General features: G+C 39.2%; 1 protein-coding gene across 1 annotated transcript; it reads left to right on the top strand.

The window, feature by feature from the left end:
- The first annotated feature begins 2,086 nt into the window (after positions 1 to 2,086).
- LOC110089928 (olfactory receptor 11A1-like) lies at positions 2,087 to 6,845 on the top strand. Its single transcript, XM_020813325.3, has one exon. The coding sequence runs from the start codon at positions 2,087 to 2,089 to the stop codon at positions 3,071 to 3,073; it is 987 nt and encodes a 328-aa protein (XP_020668984.3). The 3' UTR covers positions 3,074 to 6,845.
- The last annotated feature ends 3,831 nt before the right edge of the window (positions 6,846 to 10,676 follow it).

The following is a 10,676-nucleotide window of genomic DNA, read 5'->3' on the forward strand; positions in this document are numbered from 1 at the left end:
GAAGGAGGGAATGGAAAACCATGTCTGAGTATTCACTACCTGGAAAACCCTGAAAATGGTTGTTGTTGTTTAGTCATTTAGTCGTGTTCGACTCTTCGTGACCCCATGGACCAGAGCATGCCAACCCTGAAAAGGGTTACCAGAAGTCAAAATTGCACATCATTTGGCACATGAGTTTTTATGAGCCTTCCTCCAGATTCAGATCAGGTAAATTCTGTCCTAGAACTGCTCTGAGACGCAGGAGTTGAAAATGCAGTCTAGGAACAAGAACTTGGAGATTAAATTTATCATGCTGGCTGAGAGTTTCCTGGGAACTGTAATCTTAAAAAGTATCTGTCCCAAAAAGTACCAAATTTTTGATATGCCAGAATAACGAATGAGCCAGAATGCAATCATCTGTCAAAATCCATCCTTTTCAGAAGTTTGCAGTCCAGTTTGCAACAGAGAAATGCACGCAGCAATGCATACATAATGGAAAAGTGGAAAAATTATTGCATGTGGAAGGAATGGATTTTCTGACATCAGGAGCAAAAGTGGACAGTACATGCATATAAAAATAAATATACTCCTTTTTGTTTAAAAAGTATCAACAAACTGACACAATTTATGAACAGAAAAAATCTGGACAAATCAGAACATTGCCTCAGCCAAAATACACAGATTATCCCATCCTTAATCCTGACATCAGAGAGAGCACGGGATACATTGATTTGTTTTTCTCCCCTGTAAGCATGCATGGATTACTCATTAAACTAGAGTGAAAATCTCCTCTTGTTGAATTTAGCTTTGCATCATCTAAGTTTAACAAATGCAAGAATCTATGCTCCATCTACTCCCAGTCAAAAGTTTAACTGCTTTGTCTCAGTTCTAAATATGGAAATTAAAGGTAGTTATAACTTTAAAAAATTCCAAGGAGATTGTGAGGTCCCTTTGGAGAAGAAGGAAAATGAAGACTCAAAGGGACGGATTATTCCGACAAAGCATACGAGGTTAAAAAGAAGTGAAGGTGAGAACAAACAGGCTTTTAAATGTTTATACCAAGATCTGTGTCCATAAGGAAGAAGGAGAAGAGAGACACTGCATCCAGAAGAGAGACATTCTAGTGCAGATCAGGCAAAAACAAAACAAAACATGAAGAATACAAAAAAGTCACGACACCTCACAGTCTAGTTGCTACATTTTAATGTGAGCTTTCATGGACTAGTCCACTTCTTCAAATTGCTGATCAGGTAATTCTATTTCTGTGGTCTCTTTTTAATATGCATGGATGTGAGTTGGGAGTAACACAAGAACACATAAAGCTGTATATTTGGAGAATTACATAAATCAGTGAACGATGAACATGTTTGCAAACTCCTCATAAATACAGGAAGATCTCTGGAATCTGCTTGCTAAAATCTGCTCCATGTCCTGAACCATAGTCTTTTCTCAAACAGAAATAACTTGTTGAAGACTTTGAGGATTGTTGAGCTGAGATGTGTAAGTACAGAAGGAAGAATGCATGAATAGTTCATTTGGTCTTCATATTTATGAGAATATACCTGATTTGCAATCTCTGAGCTCATACACCAACTATAATACAGTTCAGCGTTGAAAACAGCCTGTTTCCTGGCGTTTGTTAGCAAAGTTGTCAGCACAAAATGCAGGCAAAAAGTGTGTGTAAGATGGAGAAAAGTGCAGACAGGAATGCACGTATTACACAGAAGTTCATTGTTTTAGGAAATCTGCAAATATATGTGCCATTTGAACAATTTGTACAAAATAGCAGGAGAATTGGAAATTTGGACAAACTTGTAGAAAAATCTGGAAAGTAGACTGGGGAACAGATTTGCACAACAGGGGAGAAATGAGACAAATGAAATATTATGTTAGAAAAAGCGGGACTCACATAAAATCCACATGTATATGAATATCCCTATTGGGAAGAAGCAATGGAAAACTATTACCCCATTTATCTAGTCACCTTTCTTTTGTTTACTATCTGTTGTGTGAGCAAGAAAATGTTTCTGGGAAAGGGAGAATGTTCATTCATTCCTAAACATTTTAATTATAGGTTATTTGATCTTTACATGTTTAAAAGTTCAAGATGGAAAAAACAGGACAGGAAAATGAAATGGTGGTCACTTCATTCCTTCTTCTGGGATTTGGAGATTTGGGGGATCAGTGGTTTCCTCTCTTCCTGCTCTTCTTGATGATCTACGTTGCTACCATGGCTGGGAACATCCTCATCATCATGCTGGTTATAACTGACCACCACCTCCATACTCCTATGTACTTCTTCTTGGCTAACTTATCCTGCCTAGAGTCTTGTTACAGCTCTAGTATCCTTCCCCTGATGCTGGCTAATCTTTCCAAAGGGGGTCAAGGAACCGTTTCTGTAACTGGCTGTATGGTGCAGTATTACGTTTTTGCTTCCTTAGGAGCTTCTGAATGTTATCTGCTTGCTGCAATGTCGTATGACAGGTATCTGGCAATATGTAAACCACTGCTCTATACAACACGTATGAATGGCCAGGTTTGCTTTCAGCTAATAGCTGGATCTTGGATAAGTGGTTCTTTGGCTGTAAATATAGTTATATATGTAATGCAGCAACTGAGGTTCTGCAAATCTCACAAAATCAACCATTTCCTTTGTGATCTCAATCCAATAGTAAGACAGGCATGCAATGACACACACCTGATTGAACTGTTAATAGTCTTTTTGGCTGGCTTGTTTTCCTTGCCTCCCTTCTTGTTGACTTTGGCCTCGTATGTTTCCATCATATCAGCCATTGTGAGAATCCCAACCAGCAGTGGGAGGAAAAAAGCCTTCTCAACCTGCTCCTCTCACCTCATTGTGGTGTCTGTCTTCTATAGCACAATAATGATTGTTTATATGTTGCCCAATACGGAGGCACTACAAGATCTCAACAAAGTCTTCTCTCTCTTCTATACAGTCCTGACACCTTTCTTCAACCCCCTGATATATTCCCTGAGAAACAAGGAGGTAAAGGAAGCTTTCAGAAAAAGTGTTGCTAGATTGTGTGTGTTTCATCGATCTCATGGGTCTAAATTAATGCATTTTTTCATTTAAATGCTGGTGTTTCTCCATTGTATTAGAATATAATTTTAAAAACTATTTTTTTTTCTGATCTGTGTGCAGCAGCTCTTTTATGAAATTTGGAGTAATGGAATAGTGCTGAGACATTTCTTTTTTAGTTTTTTGGAAGGAGAAATCTGTACTTTTCCTTTGTTTTCACTTTCTAAATGTTGTAGTTTTTGCACTGACAGAATATAGAGGGCCTATACCTTGAATAAAGTGGAGGTGCCTCTGTCCATTTTCCTTTTGAATAAAGCAATTGTTTTAAAATGATGTGCAAGCTGTTGAAATGCTGGAAGAGGATTGTGTGTCTTTGCAATGTGGGCATGTGAAATTAGATGCACTGGGACAGCTACTTGTATTTTTTTCTCCTACATAATGTGGGAAGAATAGAATGTCCTCACTTCTTTAGCACTTGCTCAGGTGAGAGGAGCAGAGCAATCCTTCTTATACCATCTGAACATGGTTTACTCCATCTTGGCTGAAGTGCACCAAGGCACACAGGTTTAGAGCATAAAGTATGAAAAGCAGGGATGATTATCTTTTATTTCACCCACCTTTGGCTTCCCTTTATCCTGTTCCTATGCGGGGAGATCCCATAGACTATGTTGCTGTCATATGCTGTCACATATAGGCAGAAGTCTAATGTAACAGGTGAAATCCTGTTGGCACAAGTTGCAGAATAATTTATAAGTGGTGCCATTGTTTTTCCTAATTAAAGATTCTCCTCTTCCACCTTGAGCACCCCAAAAACTTCCCAATAGTGAAATGGATTCTGCGAGAACTTTAATATTCTTGGGGGGAAACTTCAGAAATAGTTTCTTTCTGAAAACAAATCACTCAGGTGATAAAATTCTCAGCCTTACATGGCATAAGGTACATAGCAGGACTTCACCTTCAAAGTCTTAGGGAAGTAAAGGATGGGAGAGCAGAAGTCCAGACACGAGAGCAGGTTAAAAGCCAAGCCAGGACAGTAGTCACCAGAAATAAACAATGAGAGCCCAAGAACTTTGTGTGCTCCACTGGGCTGTGGTGGTGGAGGAGAAATTTCAGGGAATGTGACTTCCATTGGCTCAGCACTCTGGTGTGGTGCAAAGAACTTTCTAAAGAAACTAGACTTTCCTTCCAGTTTAATGACTAATCCATGCACACAGAAAAGAAGCAAATCAAAGTCTTGTTCACCCTGGAATTTATGTGAGGGGTTAAGGCCAAGATAATCTAGGCATTTTGGCTTCGGAACCATAGTATCAGTGCATCCTCATGCAGTGATAATCCCATGTTGAGTCCACTTGGGGAACAATGGACTATAAATATACATTGCAAATTGTGTGCTGTAGATTTTATTTCCCATAGTACTGTAATTAAAGAAATGTCCAAATCCACAACCAGCACTTATACTGGTGTACTAGCACTTATACTGGTGTACCAGCACTTATACTGGTGTACATAGACATCAGACCCATAGTTTCTGGGTAAATTGGATCTGATAGCCAGTGTGATGCAATAGATGGAGTGTCAGACTAGGTGTTAAAATCCCTTCTTCACTAATGGTAAATCACTCCATGAATCTCTTACATCTCTTGAGTGCTTGCTTTGAGAATGTCATATGACAGGTACTGTATGTGACAATATGTAAACCACTGCTCTATAGAACACTTATAAATGGCCAGGTTTGCTTCCAGCTAATAGCTGGATTTTGGATAAGTGGTTTCTTGGCTATTAACATAATAATATATTTAATGCACCAGTTAAGGTTCTGCAGCTCTCATTTAATCAACCATTTCTTTTGTGATTTCAATCCAATAGTAAAACAGGGATTCAGTGATACACACATGCTTGAACTGTAATCTGTTTTGCTGGCCTGTTTTCCTTTCCTCCCTTCTTGTTGACCTTGGCCTCATATGTTTCCATCCTATCAGTCATTCTGAGAATCCTATCAAGCAGGGGGAGGAAAAAAGCCTTCTCAACCTGCTCCTCTCACCTCATTGTGGTCTCTGTCTTCTATAGCACAATAATGATTGTCTATACTTTGCCCAAAACAGAGGTAGTTGGAGATCTCAAGAAAGTCTTCTCTCTCTTCTATACAGTCCCGACACCTTTGTTCAATCCCCTGATATATTCCCTGAGAAACAAGGAAATAAAGGAAGCTTTTAGAAAAGTTATTGCAAGATTGGGTGCATTTCAAAGAAAACAAGGTTCTAACTTTATCCACTCTCTTCTCTAATAGCTGGTGTTTCTCCTATCCTATTATGAATATAATTTTAAAATCTGTTTTTTGCCTGAAGTATGTGTGGGCTATTTAAGAAAACAGAATTGAGAGTAATTGACTGGTTTTTAGCGTTTACCTTGGGTTGGCATTCATGTCTACAATCTGAAGAAAAGCATTCCAAATATTGTAAGCATTTTATACGTTGGGTTCTTACTCTTACTTCATTTGTTTCCTTTTTGGCATGAGCTAACCTTCATACACTTTCATACCAAACATTAAAACATAATTATCCTTTCATCATTTGACTATTTCCATTCTAAAAGCTATTGGTAAGAAAAAAAAATCCTTATGGGGCAGTCTTGCTTTCATTTGTCAAGATATTTCAAAGGACCAATTCAAAAGAAATTAAATTTTACTGATTGTTATATTTCTTTCTATATATTTAACTTCTTCCCCAAAGTTTGCTACTAAAGGGAGGATCACCATGCACGTACATATGTACCTCTTTCCTCACATTGCTCCCAACATCCTATATTCATTTTTTTTAAATATAGAAACTAATTTTGTGGGTGATGAATAATAGTCTTTTCCCTAACATTAGCTGAATAAATCTCAATGATAGTTTTCTCCAAATCACTCCTCATTTTTCATCTGCAGGATTAGTATTGTTTCCCCATACAAGTCTTAAACCTACAAAATATCCAGATATTCTGCCGTTCAATATTTTATAAATAGAGGAAGTAGTACTTTAGATTCATTTTGATAAGATAATACCTTCTCAAATCCAGTTTAAACTCTGGTACCTTGTTGTATTATTTTTGAATTATTTATAGAGTATGAGATGTTTAGAAGCAAAGCAAAACCAAAGCGTGCTGCTTATATACTGGCCCATAGTGCTTCAAGCACTCTCTGGGTGGTTAACAAGTTAATTATGCAGGCTACACGTTACCCCCACCCAGCAAGCTGGCAAAACTATATTTCATTCTGAAAAAACCCTCCCCAGATCTGTTGTCCTGTGATTGGTTTATGACCATAATACAAGTCCTTAAATCTAACAATGGTTTTCTCTTTCAAATTGTGTATATTTTGTATGTAGACAATATAGTCTGTATTTAAATATGTAGAATAAATTAAACCTGCACCCCTGTGCTCATTTACCTTTTAGGTAAAATATAGTTTTTAAAAAGATGTCCAGGTGTGGAAATGCTGGAAGAAGTTGGTGTGTCTTCAGTATGTGGGCCTGTCATATTGGATTCACCAGGGCATGCATACATATTTCCCTCCTATACAATATGGGAGGAAGAGGACCCCCCACATCTTTAGCATGAAATCAAGTGAGGGGAACAGAGCAATCCCTCTTCTGCCACCTGAACATGGTTTGCTCCATCCAGGCTAAAGTGCACCAGGGCTCACAGGTTCAGAATGTGAAATATGAATGTGATGCTATGGGATATGTAGTCCTTTGTTCTCAGGATTTTCCACAGGTAATGTTTACTTGCACAGGAAAGAAGAGTGTTTTCAGCCAGTCAAGGCGAACCCACCCATGAGCTGATACCACACATTCCAGTTGCACTTGCTGAGTTGCTCACCAAGGAAGGATCCCATGAGAAAGAGGGGCAGCACTGAAGGAAAAATTATATTCGGGGATTGGAGCTACCCCACGAAAGGACTTTAATCTGATTGGCTAAGGGGATGCTTAGCAAAAGGGTATTTAAGACCTAGCAGACGAAATGGAGCATGACACCCCCCCTTTCTTGCTTGTCAGCTACTGTATTCTGTTTTTTAGCATTATGGAGGAAGGAGAGATTTATGCCTGCTTGTTAGAACTAACTTAAGCTATGCAGAGACAATTAGAAAGCATTAGTTAATTAGAGATATTATTATTTTAATTAGGAATGCTTCAGCTAGCCTAATTACTTAAGCATTTGCATGCTATTTAGCTGTATGCTTCAGCAATCTTTTTAAATGTACAACTTGTTTCTTTTGACCTCTTTATTTTTATAATTTTAATAAATCATTTATATTTTACCCAAGTGTGGTTCTTGGGGAAGAAGGAGTGAGTGACTCTACCAGGAACCCTAGCCTTCAGTTATGTTGGCTACTTTTGTTATTTGGGTGACCTAACCTGTCTTGTTGGTGTTAGTCTTAAGAAACACAAGCAAGAAGACCTCTGTCCCGGGAAATGTGACAGGTGAAAACTTAAGTGCAGAGGCCTGCTTATGATTGCCAAGACACACACCCTCTAGGTATTCACCCAGCCAGGGAACAAAGGGTGGTGGTCTTTGGGATCAGAGAGGCTCCTTCTAAAGATAATTACCTTCTCATGGCGAGATAAAGAGGGCTTGATTCCATTACAGTGGTGCCTCGCATAACGTTTGCTTCGCTTAACGTTTTTTTCGCTTAACGTTTATTTTTTCAGAGTCAGATTGTGCTTTGTATAACGTTTTTCCCTATGGGCGATTTTCACATAGCGATTTTGGGACCATGCTTCGCTTAACGTTTTTTGTTTTAGGTCCCCTGCTTCACTTAACGATGTTCATTTTTTCAATTACAAAAGTGTCTTAACATGTTGAAAAATGGTTTTAAATGCTTGGAATCGTTAGTGCACCTTCTAAAATGTGTGCATACTTAATTTGGCATTGATCTGACTTTTCGTTAATTTTCTGTGAATTTTTTTCTCCCCCATAGGAAACAATGGAGCTGTCAGATTTTGACAGCTGTCAAAAGTTGGGGGGAAAAATTCACCATAAATTAACCAAAGCCAAAATTAACTTTTGCATCCGTTTTAGAGGGTGCAGAAGCTAATCCAAGCATTTAAAACCATTTTAACCCTTTTATGACACACTTAAATTTGCAAAAATTGACTTCGCAAAGCCATTGAAATGTATTGAGTCGGCTTCAATACATTCCAATGGAGGAAACATTGTATCGTTTAACGATGTTTCCTATGGGTTTTTTCGCTTAAGGACGGCAATCCGTGCCTATTGGAACGGATTAACTGGTTTCCAATGCATTCCTACGGGAAATGGTGTTTCGCATAAAGTTTTTTTTGCATAAGGTTTTTTTTTTGGAACCAATTAAAAACGTTATGCGAGGCACCACTGTATATTGAATGGCAGGGAAGATGATCTCTTCTCCCACCCACTTAAGGCTTCCCTGTATCCTGCTCCCAGGCTGTAGGATTCCAGAGACTGTGTGGCTATGACATAAAGTCTAACATAAAGGTGGAAATCCTGCTGGCGCAAGCTACAGAATGAACTCATCAGGAGTGGCCATTGCTTTTGTAATTAAAGACTGCCCTCTCACATGTTGATAAGCTTCCAAATTGTGAAAGGGATTCCATGGGAGCTTTGGCACTTTTGGGAGACAGTTCATAAATGTTTTATTTCTGAAAAATCACGGTGTGTAACTTACACAGGAAGATTTCAGCTGCAGAGTTCTATGGTAGTCAGGGAAGCGAAATTTGGGAGATCTGAAGTCTAAGTACAGTGGTGCCTCACTTAACAATTACCTTGTTAAACGACGAAACCGCTTGACGATGAAGTTTTTGCAATCGCTTTTGCAATCGCAAAATGATGTTTAGATAGGGAAATTTTGCTTGACGATGACCGGTTCCCTGCTTCGGGAACCGATTTTTCGCTAGACGATGATTTTTAAGCAGCTGATCAGCGGCTCTAAAATGGCCGCCCGCTGTGCAAAATGACTCCCCACTGTGTTTTAGGATGGATTCCTTGCTTTACAGGCACTGAAAATGGCCACCCCTATGGAGGATCTTCGCTGGACACTGAGGTATTTAGCCCATTGGAACGCATTGAACTGGTTTCAATGCATTTCAATGGGCTTTTTCATTTCGCTTGACAAGGATTTCACTTAACAGCGATTTCAACGGAACAAATTATCCTCGTGAAGCGAGGCACTACTGTATGAGAACAGTCCATAAGCCAAGCAATGTCAGTAATCACCACAAATATATAATGAGAATCCAAGACGTCTAGCCAACACAGTCAAAAACATAAAGGGTCTCACCTTCAAGGACTAGGATACATAGCAAGCACAAATCAGAAGCACAAGAGACATTACCTCCAGCAAACCCAGTGCCTCATGGTGAGGCTTTTACTGAATTGGAGGCTTTGGGCTAGCTAGAACTTCATAAGCTTATGTTCTTTGCATCCTGGTGAATATAGGCAGGCATTGATACAAGGCAGCACTTATTGTCTTGATAGCTTTTCAGGGCTGCAGAGTGACGTGACCTAACAAATGGAAGTACTCAGGTAATGAAAGGATACACTGTGGAGCCCCCCTGGGACCTGATTCAGATGAGAGACTGACAGCATTCCTCTCGACTTCACTACACAGGGACTACTATGTGACGTTGACAGCCAAAAGGTCTTTGTAGATCGGCCTCCCTTGGCTTGAAAGAAATTGGGGATAACAACAGACCATCCTTCTCCAATTTGAGTGATACAAACACCTTCTCTGGTCAAGTCAGTGTGTTATCACCTTGATGTGAGGAGCTGCTCCTGAAAGAATGGCTGAAACCTGTTGCATATTAATGCAAAACACATAACATTTGGAAGCAAATGGTTGCACATTAAGAAATCGCATACAAGAGATAATGCCTCTTTTGAGCCAATTGTCTCCAGATGTCCATATGCTTGACTGTTGAGATCATACCCTGAGGCATTTGGTCAGCTAGGAATGGAATTCAGTCCTGTGTTTGCTGATTTGCTGCTCCACAGGAACAAAAATGGAGGAGTAAATAATGTCAGTTATTCTCCGACTCTCTTCTTTAAACATCATGCTATGTTTTGAACATTGACAGCATCTCAGAATCAAAAATGAGACAGCAGCAAAGATCAAGTCAATGTTGGGATCACAGAATCTAACCTTAATGGACACTTATTAAAGGACAAGATTTGCTGCTTGCAGTTGGCCTTCCTTTTAAGTAAATATGAGTAGAATTTGTGTGTGAGTTCTGCTAGGTGAAACACACAGAGGAAGCATATTAGGATTCTTAACTGAGGCTGTTTAGAATGAACATACTCTGCTACAGCACCTCCAATAGATGTAGATCCATTTCTGGGCATAATTTTAAGTGCTGGTTTTAACTTATAAAGCCCTGAAAAGCTTGGGTCTAAGCTTTCTAAAAAGATTGTATTTCCCTTTATGATCCTGTTTGGATGTTATGATCATCAAAGAGGCCTTTCTCTCAGTCTCGTCACCCTCACAGACATATTTGGTGGGGTTATTGGAGAGGCTCCCACACTCTGGAATTCCCTCCTATATGCAGAGAGACACAGACACACGCACACACACAAGCAATATATATTTGTGGCAGTGAGGACTGAGATCGAAATCCAGCAAACCACAAGAACATTGTAAGAGGAA

The sequence above is a fragment of the Pogona vitticeps genome, chromosome 6 (genome assembly GCF_051106095.1).
Source record: "Pogona vitticeps strain Pit_001003342236 chromosome 6, PviZW2.1, whole genome shotgun sequence".
Classification (NCBI taxonomy): domain Eukaryota; kingdom Metazoa; phylum Chordata; class Lepidosauria; order Squamata; family Agamidae; genus Pogona; species Pogona vitticeps.